This window comes from Archocentrus centrarchus, chromosome 2, assembly GCF_007364275.1.
Source record: "Archocentrus centrarchus isolate MPI-CPG fArcCen1 chromosome 2, fArcCen1, whole genome shotgun sequence".
Classification (NCBI taxonomy): domain Eukaryota; kingdom Metazoa; phylum Chordata; class Actinopteri; order Cichliformes; family Cichlidae; genus Archocentrus; species Archocentrus centrarchus.
The window spans coordinates 20,148,006-20,170,134 of record NC_044347.1 but is presented as its reverse complement, the minus strand read 5'-3'; the positions used below and the strand labels follow the sequence as shown (position 1 = coordinate 20,170,134).

Below are 22,129 nucleotides of genomic sequence, written 5' to 3'. Positions count from 1 at the left end.
AGTTTGGTGGTGGGTCAGTGACGGTCTGGTGGGGCATAACCATGGAGGGACACACAGACCTCTACAGGCTAGGCAACAGCACCCTGACTGCCATTAGGTATTGGGATGAAATCCTTGGACTCACTGTCACACCCTAGTCAGGTGCAGTGGGTTCTGGGTTCTTCCTGCATGATAATGCTCAACCTCATGTGGTGAGAGTATGCAGACAGTTCCTGGAGGATGAAGGAATTGATACCATTGACTGGCCCCCACACTTGCCTGACTTAAATCCAATAAAGCACCTCTGGGTCATCATGTTTCAGTCCATCTGATGCCAACACATTGCACCTCAGGCTGTTCAGGAGCTCAGTGATGCCCTGGTCTAGACCTGGGAGGAGATCCCCCAGGACACCATCCATCATCTCATTAGGAGCCCCGACACTGTCAGGCATGCATACAAGCACGTGGGGGCCATACAAACTACTGAGTACCATGTTGAGTTGCTCCAATGGCATTTTGGCTAAATAGACTAACCTGCCACATAATTTTTTCATTTTAATTTTCAGGGTGCATTTGAATTCTCTGCAGGTTGATAATTTTAATTTCAATCAAACAATGTGGCATCCTTTCATTACTAACACATTACTCAGTCCATATCAGTGTAGACATTCAGCATGATTCTTTCCCCCATTGAGAGTCTGTATGTACCCTCATTAAGTGGGCCAGTCACTGCAAAACTTTGCACAAACATCATCACACATACAGCAGTTATTAACATCTGTATGTTTTTGCACTTATATTCAAGTTACCAATAAATAAGAATGAATAATTTGAAAAAGGCATCAGAATGATTTGATTTGAACCAAAAACTTTGAATTTGGATTTGTCACTCTATAAACCTGTGCAGTTCTTCTGTGGTTTTGCCAGAAGTGCCAAAATATACAAATTAAAATTGCGTCTTTGCTAAATGGTCTGTTGTTTGTAGACAGAACAATGGTTTATCCTGTGAGTTAGGTGCTTTTTATGCTTCAGTGATTCATAGGCCAGTGTTAATAGCCTAACAACTGAAAAAACAAAACAAAACAAAACAAAACAACTGAAAAAACAAAACAAAACAAAACAAAACAAAACAAAACAAAACAAACGGGTACAGGGATTGGGCTGAAAATGAATGATAAAGCAGCCAGTGTCCAAAGAAAAACTAATGCTCAAGACCACTTAAAAAAAGTTTTTTTAAGTGGTCTTGAGCATTAGTTTTTTTTAACCCTATGCTGACCTCATTATCTGAAAATCTGGCTGTGTTTAATATGAGCATCCACCATTAAAAGATGTTGGTCTTGTTTAAGTTACAAACAAACAACAGGCAATATTTGGTAGTCACATTTATTTAGATTTAAAATTCATGTTGTACTTGAAGGAGTTCACCTAAAAGATTATTAAAAGGTAATAACTGTGTAATAAACTGTAAACGTTCCAATTTCATCTGTACTGTACTTTTGCTGACTTTTTTAAAGCGGAAGCAAATGTCCTGTGGGCTGTGCCACATTTGCACAGCAGTGAGTTGTGTTACGGACTGTGCCATTGCACGCAAGTGGGGGGGGTGATAGCTGTTTCATCAGTACTGTCAGTTTTTCTGTAGCTGCTCTTCAACTTCCTCATTTGCTCGTCAGTACTGTTTCCTCTTTCACATTGTGATATGATTCGTTTTCAGCGCACAACTATGGATAATTCTCCTCTGCTAAACTGCTGAAGAACACAAACAACACAAACCTGCACTTTACAAAGTAATGCGGACGAACTCTGTCGCTGGGCTCAAGTAGTCTTCATTCTTAAAGACCGCATGAACGTTTTAGAGCCGTACGTGACGCTTGTGCAAGACTGGTGAGTACAGGGGCATCACAGCAGAAGCTAAATCATTTATTGACACATAAAAGTTCTTCATAGTGATCTCTCTTGTCTCTCCAGCTTCAATGTACTCCTGCCTGTTTTCTGCGTGAGGGTGAAAGAAGCAGCAGGCTGAAAACTTGGACAGTCATGGGTATCTCAGTGCAGTTGAGTGAGTTGTGTTGAGTGAGTGAGTGATGTCGGGGGACAGCAGCACCCTGTCCTGGAGGAGCGTGTCTGAATCCCCAGACATGTCTCCAACAGTGGGTCCCCACAGGAACAACATCTTCCCAGTGAAGATCATCAAAGTGTGTTTCCTCAGCAACAGTTCCAACATGGGCAAGAACTTCAAACTGGTCCGCTGTGAGGAGGGATGGATGGTCAAGGTACAGTAGACTCTGCTGGGCTTAACTGTGCTGCATTTACTGTACTCTATCATATGCTGCTTTCATTTTTTTAACACTGTAAAAATTTGCTTCTGGCTGATTCCTCTGTTCTCAGCTATTCACTTCAGTCTCCAATACTTTAATGAGTTTTTCTGTTCTATGATCAGCTACTCTTCTCTAGTTTTCGTAGCTTTTCTCAGTTTTTTTGTAATGACTCTTCTCAGCTGTGTTCTTCACACCTACTTCTAGGACAGAAACAAGGAAGTCTGTTTTAGATTTCTGATCACAGGATGTACACGCCAATAGACAAGTTTTGCAAAGATATTTTTGTATATGAAGCTTTTGCTTGAGTTGTCCAAATCCAAATCGTGCTGCACACTTTGCAAAGTGACTATGAACTTCAAGTTCACATTACTGCTGTGTAATTCTTTCTGTCCCAGAATGTCATCAATACGGTGCTTTCCAGTGGCTGTGTTGGTCCAGACATAAAAAACACCCTCTGCTACGGCCTCCTTCTCAAACACCTCAAATCCTCAGAGATACACTGGCTGCATCCAGACCTCACCGTGGCTGAGCTTACTCAACGCTACGAGCAGCAGCACCTAGAAGCTGAGTGGAGGTGGGTACCTCAGTCACATTGTTGCTGATTTTGTTTTAGCTTGCTTCAGAGGGTACGATCTGGAAATGCCCAAGTATTGGTACAAATCTGATATTTCTCAAATAACTGGCTGACATTTCTACAATTTGTGACATCTCAAAAAAATATAAAGTCTTTAACCTGGAAGTGTGATATCTGTTTATCCAGATATGACCTGAGGATCAGATACATCCCATCAGACTTCATGGTAAAATTCCAAGATGACAGGACCACTATGCTCTACTTTTACCAGCAGGTTGGTACTGTCTTTGGGTCTTTTTTGCATGTTTGTGTTTGCAGTTTGATTAGGACTTGTGGATTGTGGTAAAATAGCATTACTCATCAGGTAAACATTTCTAAGCAAGCTTCACCTGCTGACCCGCAGGTACGAAGTGATTATATGCAGCAGTATGCCTCGAAGGTCAGCGATGGAATGGCTCTACAGCTTGGTTGTTTGGAAATCAGGTAACACAGGGACAAAAGAATACCGGAGAACAATTTTACACATTTTCTTGGAAAGTTGATGCATGTTATTGTGCTTACAGGAGGTTCTGCAAAGACATGAATCCAAACGGGCTGGAGAAAAAGTCAAACTTTGAACTACTTGAGTAAGTTTAGCACACATCTCCCTCCTACTTTTCATGCTAATGCAATTTTTTCTTTTACCTCAAGCCCTTGGTGCCTTTGTGCTACATGTATTTGCAGCATTTTTTTTAAAACTAGACCTGTGCTAGACCACCTATTTAACCAGTATGCATTTATCAGAAAGAGAAAACCCATATGTGGTGACAGATGGATTGCTGGGTAGATGAAGAGGAAGGGGAAAATGGCTAGATGCAGTCTGTGGTTAACACAAAGACACACTTCTAAAAGTTAAATTTTGGTGCTATAGCTTGTACCATACCAAAGAGATGTAGTGTTGCAAGAGTGTTTGTTCCATTATAGCTGTCTGAATTTCCTTTGTTTCTCCTTTAGGAAGGAGGTAGGACTGGACCTGTTCTTCCCCAAAGAGCTCATTGATAGCATGAAGGTATGTAGCCAGAACCAAACTGCTTTATATACACTTTATGCCCGAGTTACAGGGAAAAAAAATGAATTTTCTTCATTGCTGCCATCTATCAGGCCAAGCATCTGCGACGGATGATCCAGCAGACGTTTCAGGGCTACTCGACTCTGAAGCAGGACCAGTGCATGGTGAAGTTCTTCACCACTCTGGCTCAGTGCTACTGCTTCACACAGGAGAGTTTTGCCTGCCAGCTAGTGGTGAGCTTTTTGATGTGTGTGTGTGTGGGTTGTCACACATTCTGAACACACTGAATAAACTAAGGGATGACTGAACTCTACCATGCTTGTATTGCGTGAAGGGGAAATTGCAGTGCGATATATATATATATATATATATATATATATATATATATATGAAAATGCCTAAACAATGCCAAAACAGCTCATTCTGCTATTGACTTGTTTGTTGTTGTTTATTGGATTGGATGATTGAAGTCTAAAGAAGCATCACATATTGGTCATTTAACATTGTATTTATTTAGCAAACAGGGGTTTCAGCAGCATGTGGAAGAACCACACACAGCCACAGCAGCCTGGTACCTTTTCCTCATGCTGGTCATTGGCTTGGTCACACACTGCTGTTCAATGGCATCCCATTCTTCAACCAGCGTTTTTGGTTGTGTCGGTCACTCTGACAGGAACAGCACGCCCAAGCTGATCCCACAAGTGTTCAGTGGGGCTGAGGTCAGGACTGCAGGCTGGCCGTTCCATCCTCTCCACTCTCAAGTTCTGGAAGTAGTCTCTGATGAACCTGCCGAGTGTTGCCATTTTGGAGGATAGAGGTCAGTCCCAGACTGTGGAGATATGGGATTGCCACTGGTTGCAGAATTTAATCTCAATATCTCTCTGGATTGAGACTACCTCCAGTGATGACAAGCCTGACTGTCAGCACCTGGGGTACCAGAAGCTCAAAACAAGAGTCAGTAGCAGAATAATCTGTTTGGCACTGGCAGAGAGGATTTGGCAAGTTTTTCATGGGTGCAGAACACATACTCAACTCTGCTGCTCAAATGCATTTTCCTTAATGTGGCTCCATTTAAGGGAAACTAAATAGGCTTTCCAATAGTATAAGATTTATTGCCAAGAAGCATTGTTACCACAAAGAAATAATCAACCAAACACAGAGTTCCTTAAAACCCCTCTTCACAAAATTGGGATCACTTCTCTTCTTACACACTGCAGATTGCTCTTTTTTTTTCTTTTTTTTTAATGTGTGTGTTTTGTGTCTCTATAGCAAGGCTGGAGCTTAACTATAGACTTGATTATCGGCCCCAACGGGATTAGTCAGCACACTGAGAACTCGACAGTAAGCTTGAGCTCTCTCTTAATTTCAGCTTATGCTATGTGCTGCTTGATCTCTTAAAAACAAACATGCCACTGTCTTTCTATATTTATCATTTCAGCCCATCTGCCTGGCCAAGTTCTCTCAGGTCCGCAGCATCTCCTGCACTGCAGAGAGTGACGGTCGAGCTCTGCTCACTGTGCACATCGAGGGAACCAAACAGGTACCAATGAACTTCCTGATCTGTTTAACTGTCTTATTTTGTTTTATTCCTTCATTTTTCATTAACCTCTTAAAGCTTATAATTTACACCTTTGTAAAACACCCCAAATACACTCAGTTTCAACATCAGTTTGTGTAAGAGACCTCAGGGGAATTTTAAAGTAAAGTAGGCATCCTTGTCCCCACCACCAGGCCTGGAAAACTAGTGGCTGAAAAATTTGTGGTTTCTCAAGCGTACACTTTATTTTAGTTCTTAATGCAGATTAAATACTTTGTATCTTCCACCCTCCAGCCACTCTCAGTGAACACCTCCTCCCTGGCCATAGCAGAAAACATGGCTGACCTGATTGACGGCTACTGCCGACTGGAAGGCACTGAGCGTTCACTCATTGTCAGGCCCAGCAAAGGTAAAGTAAGAATAACGTCCATCCATCCATCCTAACCACTTATCCAGTTGAGGGTTGTGGGAGGACTGGAGCCTGTACACTATAAGCTACAGTATCATAGGGAAAGAGTCAGGGTACACCTTGGACAGGTTGTCAGTCTAATGCACTTTTTTTTTTTTTTTATATGACATGGCATGTCCATGTAACCCAGTGATCCAGCAGTTTGCACCATCACCTTAATAACCTGGCGCTTCCATTTGGTCTCTCAATTGGCATGAATTTGGTATCACAAGATTTACTTTCTTCTTACCTCAAATCTGTGGTTTACTAAAAATAAAATTAAGCCATATTTTTCACACTCTTCTAAAAATATGACAAGGAATGAGGTCACCTCCACATATTACAGTAAGGTTTAATATAACTGAGCATGAACCTTTGATTGTCTGATCCTAATACCTACGCATAACACAAATCTCTGACTCTTACAGGAAGAGATACACGAATGAAACTTCCTGACATCCCAAAATGGTGAGCATGATGAGTCATATTGGAAAGTTGGGTTTTCTGTTTTTTGTTGTTTTTTTTTCCCTCGGTGGGGATAATTTAGTAGAAGTATAAAGTATGTGGGTGTAGTTTTTTTTTAACATCTTCCTCCTTTGTGTGTGTGTGTGTGTGTGTGTGTTTTCCATATATCTCTCGCTCAGCAGAGCCTAAATGTCACACGTTTGGAAACAAGCTAGCTTGTATATAAAATGTGACTGAAAGAAAGAAATATTTTTCTCTCTTTCTCTTCCAGTGGTGGTTTAAGTGCTCCCAGTAAAGGTTTAAGTGAGTACTAACAGCCTCTAGAATGTTTTATTTTTAACTCTAAAAGAAATTTATGTAGATTAATATATAAAAAGCTTATTTTTTTCATACAGATTTGCCAATGCTAAGCTAAGCAAAGCAGTATAACCCATATTTCTTTAACTTCAGATTCTGATATTTATGCTGAAATCCCAGAAGATGGTGGATACTCAAGTGGTGAGTAGTGTTTCACTTTAAATCTATATTGAGCCTTGTGTCCACACGCTTTGGTGCCGATGAGCCCAAACCAACTGTCAGTTAAAATATTTGTGCTATTTTGATCATCGGTTGTGGGGATTTCATGATAAATAATCTTCTTTTGCGTCGCTCTTCCTCATTGAGAAAGAGATCTGTTAAAACATTATTACAACATAGCAAACTGAGAAAAGTTGGAGAATTCAATATGAGTAAATGGAAAGTTTAAAAAATCAACCCTTGAAAATTTCCCCAGGTTGAACCAACACCTCAGTGATGCAGTAAAGATGAACATGCAGCACTGTGCAAAAATCTTGAGCCACCCCTCATTTCTTCATGTTTTGTTTCCTTTCTGACATGTTTCTTTGAACATTAGCTGCTTTTTCACTCATTTTTAATCCAGTCCTGGTATCCCAACCATTTCCAGAGAAATTTTTTGTTTGTAAATTTGTTCCCTTTTCTTTAGTTGAATCTATGAAACATGCCAAAGATAACACAGTTTGACAGGTATAAAACAGCATTTTTACAGTAACAAGGTGATTCCCAAAGAACTATTAGCTGAAGACTTGGATTATCTCAGCATGGTGTGCAGTGTGTCCTTAAAAAATGTGCGGAAAATGAACAAGTGGAGAACACAAGAAGAAATGGCAGGCATACAAAGGTACTGCGAGAAGCTGAACAGTATCTGAAAGTCATGTCCTTCAGAAACAAGAAAAAAATCCAACAAAGACTCGTGACATATGTTTGGCCATTGATGGGTTGATCTGAAGTCTCATCGTCTCAGTGGTGACTGTCACAAAGCCATTTTTAAGGAAGAGACATAAAGCACCATCAGATTTTGATCCACCTTTAACACCATCTGGAAAGCATCTGATTGGCAACAGCTTCATTTTTTCATCATTTTCTTTCATTGATCCCAAACACACTGCCAATGCAGTAAAAGCATACCTGGATAGAAAAACATACGATGGAACACTATCAGCCATGGATTGGCCTCCCCAGAACCCGGACCTCAACATTATTGAAGCAGTATGGGATCATCCTGACAGAGAACAGAACTCTCCTACCACTGGTTTGTTACAGAGGGTCCTACACCACAAAATTTTGAGAAGCTTAACAAACTTCCCAGCACTCCTGTAATGGGGCCAGTTCAATGGCTAAATTGGGCAACCTGAAGCTGTCAGACCTACGTCCTGTCAGCTCTAGAAGCCAACATATGGAAACAACAATAAAAAACAACACAATATAACTCCAAATAAATCAAACTTCTGTGAAATCAAACTGTCCACTTAGGAAGCAACACTGATTGACAATCAATTTCACATGCTGTTGTGCAAATGGAATAGACAACAGGTGGAAATTATTGGCAATTAGCAAGACACACTCAATAAAGGAGTGGTTCTGCAGGTGGGGACCACAGACCACTTCTCAGTACCTGTGCTTTCTGGCTGATGTTTTGGTCACTTTTGAATGTTGGTGCTTTCACACTTGTGGTAGCATGAGACGGACTCCACAACCCAAACAAGTGGCTCAGGTAGTGCAGCTCATCCAGGATGACACATCAATGCGAGCTGTGGCAAGAAGGTTTGCTGTGTCTGTCAGCGTAGTGTCCAGAGGCTGGAGGTGCTACCAGGAGACAGGCCAGTACACCAGAAGACGTGGAGGAGGCCGTAGGAGGGCAACAACCCAGCAGCAGGACCACTACCTCCGCCTTTGTGCAAGGAGGAACAGGAGGAGCACTGCCAGAGCCCTGCAAAATGACCTCCAGCGGGCCTCAAATGTGCATGTGTCTCCACAAACGGTTAGAAACCAACTCCATGAGGATGGTATGAGGGCCCGATGTCCACAGATGGGGGTTGTGCTCACAGCCCAACACTGTGCAGGACGCTTGGCATTTGCCAGAGAACACCAGGACTGGCAAATTCACCACTGGTGCCCTGTGCTCTTCACAGATGAAAGCAGGTTCACACTGAGCACATGTGACAGAGTCTGGAGACGCCGTGGAGAGCGATCTGCTGCCTGCAACGTCCTTCAGCATGACCGGTTTGGCAGGGGGTCAGTAATGGTGTGGGGTGGCATTTCTTTGGAGGGCCGCACAGCCCTCCATGTGCTCGCCAGAGGTAGCATGACTGCCATTAGGTACTGAGATGAGATCCTCAGACCTCTTGTGAGACCGTATGCTGGTGCAGTTGGCCCTGGGTTCCTCCTAATGCAGGACAATGCTAGACCTCATGTGGCTGGAGTGTGTCAGCAGTTCCTGCAAGATGAAGGCATTGAAGCTATGGACTGGCCCGCCCGTTCCCCAGACCTGAATGCGATTGAGCACATCTGGGACATCGTGTCTCGCTCCATCCACCAACGTCACGTTGCACCACAGACTGTCCAGGAGTTGGCGAATGCTTTAGTCCAGGTCTGGGAGGAGATCCCATAGGAGACCATCCGCCACCTCATCAGGAGCATGCCCAGGCATTGTAGGGAGGTTGTACAGGCACGTGGAGGCCACACACAATACTGAGCCTCATTTTGACTTGTTTTAAGGACATTACATCAAAGTTGGATCAGCCTGTAGTGTGTTTTATCACTTTAATTTTGTGTGTGACTCCAAATCCAGGCCTCCATTGGTTAATAAATTTGATTTCCATTGATGATTTTTGTATGATTTTGTTGTCAGCACATTCAACTTTGTACAGAACAAAGTATTCAATGAGAATATTTCATTCATTCAGATCTAGGATGTGTTATTTGAGTATTCCCTTTATTTTTTTGAGCAGTGTATATGCCCAGACACTTCTCAACCTGTCTTTGTTCCTGTGTTTAGAAAAGCACAGGATCTCCAGAGAGGATTTTGCTGTGGGGCGGATCCTGGGCGAGGGATTCTTTGGAGAGGTTCACGATGGAGTTTACAAAAGCCCAGTGAGTTCATCTGTCGTGTTCACTAACGAGCCTCACACTAAAGCTCAGACACGCTTGATAAGAACACGCCGCAAATATATATCAAACCAAAAGCTAAAAAAATAAGAAAATGCAACAAATGCAATGCCATTTTGCAAATGTAACGCAACGTGTATGTGTGCGTTTGCAGATGGGGGAGAGGATCCGTGTGGCTATCAAAACGTGTAAGGACTGCTCAGCTGATGTCAAGGAGAAGTTTCTCAGTGAAGCTGGTGAGTGCAACTGCAGTGATTATTTCCTTTCTTTTCACTACACATCAGTCAGCATGTGTGGGGGGTTGTGATGTTACTGCAGCACGTAGGAATCTGAAATGTCTCTTCCTCTGTTTTGTCATTTTTAAAAGCACAAACACAAGCAGTTTTATATGCTTTTCAGTGAAAGCATGACTTATGTTTTGCCTTTAAGCAAAACATAAGTCATGCTTGTTCCAAGCAAAGATTTATGCAGGTAAGTAAGTTTAGAACGTTTAAGGTTTAAGGGCGATGCGTACTTCCTGTTGTCTGCTTGTGGTTTTATGCAATAGCTCAGACTGCTTAGTGTGGGAGTCTGGAAGCCACAGTCTTCATCATTCATTACAACAACAACAAGAGAGCTGTAGCAAGCACTGCACATTGTCAGATCTGTACTCTGTCCTAATGTTTGGGCATTAATGGTCATTAAAATTTAAAGGCCTCATGTATGGTTTAAATTGAGCATTACATTCTGAAATTTCCTGCTCAGAAACTTTCTTCTGATGATGCCACAGGAAGAAATATCACATATTTTAGTTGCACTTTTCCCCCAGAAGAGTGCTAGGTATTGACACTCATACACACACTGAAGTCAGCACGCATGACTGCATTTTTAATGTCTTTAGCCCTGTAAAATAAATGCCTTTTATTACCTGTCCACACCTAATTTTTGTGACTGTATTTGGATTTTTTTATAACACATTTTTTGGTCTCAATCTTTCCAGTTTTCTGTTTACTGTTATTATCTTCTATGAGCAGCAGCAGCACTCCTGTTATTTTCTTTGTTTAAGGTAGCATTCATTGTATTTTTAGCTCTGGTTTTGGTCTCAACCATCTCCTGAGGCGCTCATCAGGCTTCATATGTTCAGTCTTGTTGCTATCTGTCTTTGCTGGGCAGATAGCATCCCATGGATGTTTAAACAATGTGAAAAATAGCAAAAAGAAGTTTTAAAAAAAAAGGTTTGTAGAGCAGCAGGAAATGGGAACATTAACAGCAAGTGACCAAGAGAGCATCTTTAGAGTTCTGGCTGTCAAGTTTTGAAGTTTTAAAATTATTTTACTGTCAGTAATAAAGAAGTACCCTTAAAACTGTGGTTTAAGAGGGACCTAGACTCCTCCATCGCCTTTGGACTCAGTTTTTGTAGGGTTAAGCAAACACACACTTTTGGGTAAAAAGTGTTTGCTAATATAATAACCAAAAACGTTTATGGTAGAAGTATAAAAGTAATGTAGGGTCTATCAGGGGACTATCACCTGACAGCACTGGGTTCAAATCCTCCGTGAAGCGAGAGGTTGATCACGTTTTTGTCTAGCCACTGTCTATTTTCTTTTTCTTTTTCTAGATGTCAGCCAACTGCTGCTGTAACTCTGTAACGCTGTAAATATGTTAATGAGATGGGCCAAAATTTCTGATTGTCATATTTCATAATAAATTCATAATCTTTCACACACAGTATGAACAAGATATGCCCAAAAAGCAGAAGTTAAATGCATTTTTGAATAACAGGCTGAGGGGACAGGTTGTCTGTGTACAGTCACGAAAGGCTAAAATACCACAATAAAATACACAAGTAAAGTTTGACTTCTGTCTGTTAAAGGCTTGATGAAAGATCTGGATCACCCCCACATTGTGCGTCTCATCGGAGTCATTGAGGCCGATCCTGTCTGGATCGTCATGGAGCTCTATGAACACGGAGAGGTGTGTTTCTGTGTTTGTGTTCTAGTGAACACCAGCTAACACGTGTAAAAGCAACTGCAACTGTGTCTTGTCTTTCTCACAGTTGGGGAACTACCTCATTGAGCACCAGTACACCCTGGGCACGGCTACGTTAGTCCTCTACTGTCTGCAGATCTGCAAAGCTTTGGCTTACTTAGAGGGTCTCAACATGGTGCACAGGTGACAGATTTTCCAAAGGCGTTGTGCTGTCTTTTAATTTTAAGACAGAAGTTACCGTGCAGATATTAGGCAAAAATGATATACAAGTTGATTTATTTTGTGGTTTTCTTTATTTATTGTGTCATTTTGTGGTTCCTGTTTTGTCTGCAGAGACATAGCGGTGAGAAACGTCTTGGTTGCGTCTCCAGAGTGTGTTAAACTCGGTGACTTCGGCCTGTCTCGCTATGTGGATGAACAGGAGTATTATAAAGGTGCACGCACCCACACATTTCAAATATCTGCACGAGTAAAGATGCACGTCAAGCCTTTACTTTGTCCACTCAATGAAACATTTCTCATCTGCGTGCAGCCTCAGTGAGTCGATTACCGATCAAATGGATGGCGCCGGAATCCATCAACTTTAGACGCTTCACCACAGCCAGTGACGTCTGGATGTTTGGTGAGAAAAAACCCACACTGACAAACTTTTAGTCTGACTTGTCTTGTGTCTGAACGTAATCCAGGCTTTTACTGAACCAGGGATGGAAACAAGAACTGTTTAAGGTCTTTCTTTCAAATAAGCTTTTTTTTTTTTCTCTCAAAATCAGTCTCATACTCAATATGGACAAAAGTACCGAGCCACCTACACATTTTGTGCTGCTGTTAACGTCAGAGGAGCTGACACTTTTTATGTCAGCAGGGTGTTGGCGACATTTCACAGTGTGCACCTCAGCACTTGCCGACCCCTCTGTGCAACCTAATGTGGTCTGTCGCTTCCTGGATGAATTGGTGCGGTTCTTAGATGTTTCTTCTGTCACACTCTGCTGGGGTAGGCAAGGCAGGGGACCCCAGTGCACGACCCTCAAGGCTTGATTAATGTTTAACTTAAACTTTATTAAACAAACTCAAAAATACCAAAACTGGATGGGAGCCAGCCACACAAGAAAAATTGAAATACAAAACATACAGCATTAAGCTGACATTCAGGTCCAGGCAGATGAGGACGTGACAAAGGGCTAAAACAAAAGCAGACAAATAAATACATGTGGGCTAATGAGGGAAGTGACAACAGATGGGTAGCACAGCTGAGCATAATCACAGAAAGAGACAAGGGGAAGCAAAACTAAATACTGTGAACAGGGAGCACGAGACTATCAAAATAAAACAGGAAGTCACTGACCATGGTATGCGCAGACTAAACAGGACACGAGGAATAACAGACACAAGAGACGCTAACACAAGGGAGGGAGACTGAGGGGAAAATACAGGAACACAGAGACACAGGAAGAAAAGGACCCAATAAAACAGAATGAAAAGCAATAACTAAACTCAAAGCTGGCATACAAAACTACAACAAACTGAGAAGCTAAGCCATAAGAAAAACTAAGAAACACAACCAGAAAATACAAAAAAAAACAGAAACTTCACAAAATAACTCAGAACACTGGGCCACCGGCCCAGGACCGGGATATCATCTTTGCAACTGTAATACTTACAGTCAATCGTGGAATATCTAGGAGGGAAGAAATTTCATGACCCTTGTTGTAATGGTGGCATCCTATTGGAGTATCCCAGCGAGCTCTGATACTGTAGGTCTGAAGGCAGACTGAATGATTTGGCGCTTGATTTTATACACCTATGTAGGACTGCAGCTATAGATTATTTTACTAATCTACTGATAATTTCATTGATTATTTGATTAATGGGAGAAAAGTGAGCATATCCGCTTTCTCAGAAGTGAGAGTTGCCATGTGGTTTTTTCTGCTGCAGAAAATAGATTTGCTGAAGGCGTAGATGTCAATAAATAATCTTACTATAATGATCATAGCATGTGCATGTATATAAATATCTGTATGTACCTGTTAGAGTTAATACTAATTTAGTGTTCAGCCTAACAAACAAAAGTCTGTGGGTCAGAGTTTTACTGGCCCATGTACTGAAAAACAAGCTTTTATTTTTATATTTTAAAATATTAACATAATTTAATTAGCAGCATTTATTTATTTATTTATTTATATATATATATATATATATATATATATATATATATATATATATATATATATATATATATATATATCTGTAAACTACTGTTACTAAAGCCTTAAAATAAATATGGCCTAGTTCCCGTGCTGCACACACAGCTAGGAATCACTCTGATAGAAAGTAGGCAAGCAAGCTGCTGGATTTAAAGGTGCCAAACTGAGGTATCAGTTCCTCTGCAAACATACATTAATGTAAGCTCTACAGTCTCACTGTTTATGTTGGAGTACTTCCCAAACAGGTGCTTTGATTAGGGACTCCTGTCAGCTTTCTTCCCAGTAAAGGGCTTATAGCAATTAGAGTACCAAGCGCTGCAGTTTTGGACTCTAGAAAAATGTTTTTTCCTGCACCGCCTCTATTGCTCTTTGCCATCTGTGTGTAGACCCTCTGGCTCGACGTTAAACTACGACAGCATCATCGTCCCTGCTGCTGCTCTGTTATCAGGCTTTTTGGTGAGCCATCTGGGGGCTGCTTGGGCTCATTGTTTTAATGCTTTTTATTCACGTGTGATAGTAAATACTGTTCTACTGCAGGTCTGTTTTATGAGTGAACCTGAGTGCTACAGAGTTGTGGGTTAAACGAAATATTGAAGCAAAGAATTTGCATTGAGGGCTTTTTGGGGTGGGGGGTCCTTGCAGCTCTATACCTGCAGTAATAGCAGTGGGACTGCAGAGGTGCAGCAAAGTCTGCAAGGTCATTGCGGTAGCGGAGCTGCAGAAACCTCCAAGGCCACCTCTCTTTGGGCAGGACCGGTTGCAAAAGTCCCTGAAGATGCAGCTGGATACATTACAATGAAAGCACAATTCAAAAATGAAACAAAGTGACCAGCAACAGTGCGACCATGCAGAATGGCACGCTTTACTGCTAAACAATAACAGAATGAACAATAAGCAGAAGACATTATACAAATACTACACCACACACTCTGCTCATAAAGTGAGCTAAGATACAAAGTCGTGCGTAAAGCTGGCACATAACATTATGATAACAGTCAGAACAATCTGATAAATAGGACGTGACCTCTTTAAATGTCAAATCTTGGTGGTTATTCTGTGGGCCCTTTGGTTGACAAAGGGAAGTGGCATTTAGAGGCATCAGGGGCATTATCTTCCAAAACAGGGTCTGTTTTAGAAGATTCTCAGCGTGTGGATAAGAAGTGAAAACCTTTGACCGTTGTAGATAACGCACCGAGAGCTTTCACTTCATTCAATTTTAACATTTTTCACATAAGGGCTCTTTAGAGGCTTTCACATCTGACTTCTTCAAACAAAACTTGCTGATTCCAAATCTGAAAACCGTTTTCGTGTCGCACACCCCGTTTTTTTTTTTTTTTTTTTTTTTCGTTTATTTAGGCAACGAGGATGGCCGGACAGAAACCATGATGTGTTTCAGCATTTAAGAAAGAAGTTTGCTCTCTAGAAAAGTTAAGCCAGAGTCAAGGAAGGTGTTTTTGAATTTAAAAATGAAACTGAAGCCAACCAAATCAGCAGCATGGGAAGCATTTGTGCAGCCTGTCCAGAATTTTCTTGGCAATCACAGAGCAGAGAATTAAACTGAGCTGGTGGATGACATGCTGAAAGCATCTTAGCTAATGAGTGCCAGGATGTCAGTGAAGATGAACTTTCAGCTTTTGTGGTGAGTGGTGGCCTAGAGGAGAAAAAGAGGGTTTATGGGGGTTTATGACTGAGAGGATGCTGAGTTGAATCCCTGGACATGTACAGAAAAAAATTGGATTTCCACCCTTGGAGGGACTGAAATGGACTGAAAACCATTGGCATTGGCACTGGAAAATTGAGGTGTTGAAGTGCCGCCTGTCTCCACTCTCAGTAGCACCACTGTGGGCCCCTAAACAAGGCCCTTAACCCCCGAGTTGCTCCCCGGGCAGCTTTCTAGCTGTGCTGCTCGTGTGATGGGTTTATTGCAGAGACATTTCACTGAATGTATGTGTATGTGACAGTAGCATGGGGAAAGATATCATCAAGAAATGAAAGAGATGGAAAACGGATATCTGGGAGAAATTTAATCCGAGCAAGCTGGGTGACTAATGTCTGAAGTGCACACGCAAACACCGGCTCCTCAAACAAGCTGACCTCATTTTATTTTGAGCTAAATTGACTGAAATATGCTTTAACGCGTCTCTGGTGTCGTCGTCTGCTTTGTTTTTTGAGTTTTTGAAAAATGCCAAAACATCAACGATGTGTATCTCAAAAACCTGATGTGCTTAAATCAGATTTTATATCTGAAATCAGATATAATCAGATATATTAAAAAAATTAATAAATTAAAAAAAAATACGTAAAGAGCTGCTCTGAAGTCCGCAGTAGCAAGCTTTATATATTATATATTTTTTTGTAGATCAGTGTAATCTCGAGGCTCTTGTCTGACATATGGACTCAGTCAGTATACAGTCTCTGACAGAAGTTTTGTCGCTTATCCATGTTGTGGAAACAAAAGCTTATAACCTGACTTTAAATTCATCCACTGGTTTTAGAAATGACTCATTTGAAAGCTGAAACCCTCCCAAATGAGGTTTAATTTACGAAAATAAATTTGCTTCACTGCAGAAATATTGATCATTTAATGAACACAGAAAGGTCAGATTTTGGCAAGACAAAAGTTTTGTCGCCTTTCCATATAATGCACCCAATCCTAGTTTACAGCCTCACCTGTGCTCACTAACTGATCGGTTAATTAGCGGGTGTGTATTAAAAGAACCCCAGCACCCCAGACCTTCACTTGAACTGCAACTTGACTTCTGACAACATGTAAAAAATCCACCCTGTGACCAAAGCCTTGATTATCAGGAGGCTGAAGACCAGATCCACTGCAGAGGTGGCTGGCACCTTTAATGTGTCTCAGCGTCAAGTACAAAGAATTAAAAAAAGATGTGAAGAGACTGGAGATGTTTTTGACAAGCCCAGGTCTGGCAGACCCCGCAAGACAACTGCTCAGGAGGAACGTTTGTTGGTTAGAAAATCCAAAGCCAGCCCCTTTTCCACTGCAGCAGAGCTCCACCAGGCCTGGTCACCTCAAGTCCCTGTGTCAACTAGAACAGTTTGTAGGATTCTGTCTCGAAATGGCCTCCATGGTCGAGTCAGTGCCCAGAAGCCAGCACTAAACAAAAGGCAATTAAAAAACCGTGTGGCATTTGCCAAGGCCCACAGCCTGCTAAATGGAGGGACGCTGGAAAAGTAGCAGAAGGTGGATATCTCAGATGAATCTTCAGTTGAATTACACCACAGCCGCCTCAAATACTGCAGGAGACCTACTGGAGCCCGTATGGATCCAAGATTCACCCAGAAAACAGTTAAGTTTGGTGGTGAAAGATCATGGTCTGGGGTTACATTCAGTATGGGGGTGTGCGAAACATTTGCAAGGTGGAAGGCAATATCAATAGCCCAAAATATCAAGAAGTATTAGCTACCTCTTACATTCCCAGTCAAAAAAGGGGTCAAATTTTGCAGCAGGATGGTGTTCCATCTCATACATCCATCTCTACATCAAAGTTCCTCAAGGCGAAGAAGACCAAGGTGCTCCAGGACTGGCCAGCCCAGTCACCAGACATGAACATCATTGAGCATGTTTGGGGTAGGATGAAAGAGGAAGCTTGGAAGACAAAACCAAAGAATCTTGATGAACTCTGGGAGGCATGTAAGACTGCATTCTTTGCTATTCCTGATGACTTCATCAATAAATTGTATGAATCATTGTCGAACTGCATGGATGCAGTCCTTCAAGCTCATGGAAGTCACACAAAATATTAAATATGGCTCTAATAGCACCACAACTTCATTCACCAATGTTATGAAACATATCTTTGTATTTGAAGTAAATTATTTGATTTTCACATTACTTTCTGTGGGCGACAAAACTTTTGTCTTGCCAAAATCTGACCTTTGTGTTCATTAAATGATCAATATTTCTGCAGTGAAGCAAATTTATTTTTGTAAATTGAACCTCATTTGGGAGGGTTTCAGCTTTCATATGAGTCATTTCTAAAACCAGTGGATGAATTTAAAGTCAGGTTATGAGCTTTTGTTTCCACACCATGGATAAGCGACAGAACTTCTGTCAGGGACTGTACAGTATACTGCATGCAGCTTTTCCATTAATCAGCCATTAATTGCTTTAGTTGGAAACATTAAAAAGTCACCTCAGCGGGAAAGCTGCTGATGTCAACGTTAACCACATTTGTGTGGTGAAAGTATCAGCATGCGTCAGACTCAGTGTGGGTGAGTAAAAAGATTATTTTTAATGTAGCTGATCATATGTGTGTTTGTGTGTGTGTGTGTGTGTGTGTGTTCAACCAGGTGTGTGTGTGTGGGAGATCTTTTCAATGGCCCAGCAGCCGTTCTTCTGGCTGGAGAACGGGCAGGTGATCACCCAGCTGGAGGCGGGCGTTCGACTCCACAAACCGCAGCACTGCCCGCCCACCGTCTACTCGCTGCTCACCCGCTGCTGGGCCTACGAGCCGCACAGCCGTCCCACTTTCAGCCAGCTTGCCTGCTCCCTCAGGTGCACACTTACACAACTGAACACATGTGACCTACAGGTGGAGTGGTACCACGGTTCTGAGTTATATAAACTGATGATGTCTGTGTTCAATAGTGACATCCACAGGATGGAGGTGGAGCTGGAGAGGGATGAGAGGAGAAACAGACCACGTTCCAACTCAGTATTTGATCCCAACCACACAGAGCCTCCACCAAAGGTACCACACACGTGCGTCAATATGAGCATCTCACAGGGTGTAAACTCCTCACTGTAGCTGTCATCAAATACACTTCCTTTTTTTAAAGATTCAGCCAAAGAAATGTCACAAATGATGTGTTTTTGTGACAGACTGCTAGAAACAAAGTGGCTAATGATACAGTATAACTTAAATTTGGCTCTTTGACAAGTTGTCTGATATGTGCAGACACGATACTGGTTCATCCCTTGAATTAGGTGCTTTTTTAATGCTTAATAAAGCTGCAGCTGCAGGTGCATTCCTCTCGATGTGAATTCCTAGAAAGCTGAAGTGAGTGGGGGGGGATATCCTGTCTTTCATTAAATCATACAAATTATTTTCTTTTTCACAAACAAGTTTTTGATGAGCTCATTACTGCTAAAAAAGCAAAAACAAATGCTTGTTAAATTCTGAAATGCTTAAAATATGCCTGTTTTTTTTCTTCATTAATTTCAGCCTAGTAACTCAATCGTTTATGTCTAGTTTGTGTCACCCTTTTCATATAAATGTTACGATTTTAAGATGTCTTTTTTCATGTGTATTCAGATTAAAGGGAAGGGATGAATGAATTCATCTTTTCTCACAGCAACAGGGAGGTGGAGGCAGCTTTTATTTACTCAACGTGAATGTTTTAACCTACGTGTCCCCCTCTCTCTTTCTCCTATCAGCCTTCCAGAACAACAGGCAGCACCCCCCCTCAAGCCTCACGCATACAGGTTGCCAAACACACACACACATATAAGTATATATACATATACAATAGTGTGCACTCATATGTATATTCTAGTTCCCACATCCACAGAACACACCTTTAGGAAGTTTTAAATTTAACCTGCACAAAGCTGCTCTTTATCAGCATCGGCACTTTTTAAATACAATGTCACTATGGAGCTTTTCACATTGCTTCACAACATAAGAGGCAGCTTTCTCGCTGAGTCACATTCTGCAGCGGCTGCTCTTGTTCTGCTTTTTTGGCTCGAGGGTAAGGACTGGATGACTGAGCTATAACATGGAGGAAATAGAACACGTGGCAGAATAACTGAAGGGGAAAAATGTTTTGCATAAGCAAACTGTTTTCTGAGAAATGAGCAAAAGCTTCAAAAACACCACATGAGGTTTGAAATTATTTTCTATCTGGGCTGTACCGACACGAAAATATTAGCATGTCAAGGACGTGTGTGTGTGTGTGTGTGTGTGTGTGTGTGTGTGTGTGTGTTTGTGCATTTTTAGGCACCCCCAAAAGATCTCAGGCCAGCATGGGAGAAAGAGAGAGTGGAGGATACTTTACAAAGACAAAGAAAAGAAATGATGATGGACAAACAGTGGCTGGAGAAGGAAGAGAGACAACTGGTGAGTGAGATCACCCACCCACTCACACACACACACACACACACACACACACACACATTTCAGCCTGGCTTGAACCACAGAGGCCCGCAGGTTTAATGGTGTAACAAAATAAAGTGACATGTATCTGATGCTATTTAATATGACTATAGTCAGACTTAAACTAAGTAAACATATGCACCAGTAATTTGTTGGATTTTACTTAAATATGTGTTTCCTCTAGGGTCCTATGGTGGGACGGGATCCACAAATCAAGGTATTTGTTTGTTTGTTTTTTTGTCTTTCTGTGCGAGGTGTGCTTTATAATAAATAATAATGCATTATTCTTATATAGCACTTTTCTAGACACCCAAAGACACTTTACAATTTCATGCACTATTCATTCACACCTTGTGGTGGTAAGCTAGCACCAGGTATGACAGAGGCGTGGCTGCCAATTTGCACCTACAGCCCCTCTGACCACCACCAAACACACAACCACATTCACACTTAGGCAGTGTGGGTTAAGTGTCTTGCCCAGGACACAAGACACACACAATGACAGCATACACTCAGACGGGGACTCGACCCGGCAAGGTGAGCACCTACCCACTGCGCCACTGCCACTGATCGATGGAGGGCAGAAACCCAGTAACCTGCTACCTCCTTTATAAACTCCTGAAATCTGTTTGGATGATAAAGATTTATTGCTTCACTGTTTCTCTGTTATTTGCAGCTTCCTGACAAAAACCCAGAAAACAGTGAGTCCCCTTTTATTTGTTACTGTAGCTTAAGCACGCATCGACTTTTCTGTCTTCTAACTGCAGTATGATGTGTTTCAGGTCCGCCACAGAAACCTCCAATGCCAGCTGCACAGGTAAAAACCTTCAATGATGGCATTCAGTCAAAACATGGCTACATTTTGCTTTGTTAAAAGGGGGTTTAAAAGTGATTTGAAAGGTTTAAAGTTGCACATTTTAAAGGTAAAATGAAGCTTTCTTGTACTGCTGCAGCCTCGTCCCACAGCTGAGCTGGACCGATCAGGTGATCATGTTTACACCGGTGTCATGGCGATGGTGAAACAGGTGGTCCAGCTGAAGAATGACGTCAACACACTGCCTGCCTCAGAGTATCCCAATGCTGTCAAGGTAGGTCCATCACAGTAGATCACAGGCAGAAAAGTATTTAGAGCCATGGGCAGTAGAGGGCGCTGTTATTTTAGCTCAAGCAGACAATAAGCTTTATTTGAGGTGATGGAGTGTTCTTTCCCTCCTCATCTCCTTCCTTTCTTCCTCTTCCTTTCTTCCATATGTCATACCATCTACTCGTCTCCGCCTCTCTCCATCATCCACCTTCAGGCAGTGGGTATCTCTCTCCGGAGCCTGATTCAAAGTGTTGATGAGATCTCGCCCTCTCTGCACGGCTCTGTCAGCACAGAGGTAGGCTTCAAACACAGTCTGTCTTTTGTTTTGTGGTAGTGTATGTATATCAGCCACTGGACCAGATGTAGCATGATTTCTTTGCAGAGTCACATATATTATTATTTGAATCTTTGGCTGCATATAAGCATACTAGATCACCTTTTCACTCTTCAGCTTTTTAATTTGACCTCCTGGTTGTATGACACAACCTGATCTTCATTCCTCTCCATCTTAGATTGAGGGCACAAAGAAACTGCTGAACAAGGATTTAGGGGAGCTGATCAATAAGATGCGACTGGCCCAGCAGAACGCCGTAACGTCACTAAAGGAGGAGTGTCAGCGGCAGATGTTGGCTGCTGCCCACACGCTTGCTCTTGACTCCAAAAATCTCCTGGATGCCGTGGACCAGGCTCGAGTCAGGGCCAACCTGGCCAAGCCCAAACCTGATGGAGAAGATTCTGGGGAATGAGGTGAAAGCATTCTGGTTCCTTGTTGATCAAATGAACTTGAAGTTTGGCTTGAATTATGAAAGGGTGAGTCCCTTTCTTCAGGACATGTGGAGGCTATTCTGATACAGCTCTGTCCCTGGGGGAAGGTGGTGTATCAGGCTAATGAAAGATGTCATAATATATTTCTATTTGCTCCTAAACAACTGAACTGAAAAGCTGAA

At 41.9% G+C, this 22,129-nt stretch overlaps 1 protein-coding gene across 1 annotated transcript; it reads left to right on the top strand.

Moving 5' to 3' along the window:
* The first annotated feature begins 1,571 nt into the window (after positions 1 to 1,571).
* On the top strand, positions 1,572 to 22,129 carry LOC115792887 (protein-tyrosine kinase 2-beta-like). Its single transcript, XM_030747496.1, has 30 exons — positions 1,572 to 1,860; positions 1,945 to 2,249; positions 2,690 to 2,868; positions 3,055 to 3,142; positions 3,272 to 3,351; positions 3,432 to 3,494; positions 3,862 to 3,916; positions 4,009 to 4,149; positions 5,186 to 5,257; positions 5,355 to 5,456; positions 5,748 to 5,862; positions 6,330 to 6,369; positions 6,638 to 6,669; positions 6,817 to 6,864; positions 9,701 to 9,795; positions 9,965 to 10,046; positions 11,663 to 11,763; positions 11,846 to 11,961; positions 12,112 to 12,212; positions 12,311 to 12,400; positions 18,294 to 18,498; positions 18,592 to 18,694; positions 19,381 to 19,428; positions 19,943 to 20,062; positions 20,283 to 20,315; positions 20,775 to 20,799; positions 20,881 to 20,915; positions 21,052 to 21,186; positions 21,397 to 21,477; positions 21,695 to 22,129. Exons 2-30 carry the CDS (start codon positions 2,061 to 2,063, stop codon positions 21,926 to 21,928), a joined length of 2,808 nt encoding a protein of 935 aa, XP_030603356.1. The 5' UTR covers positions 1,572 to 1,860; positions 1,945 to 2,060; the 3' UTR covers positions 21,929 to 22,129.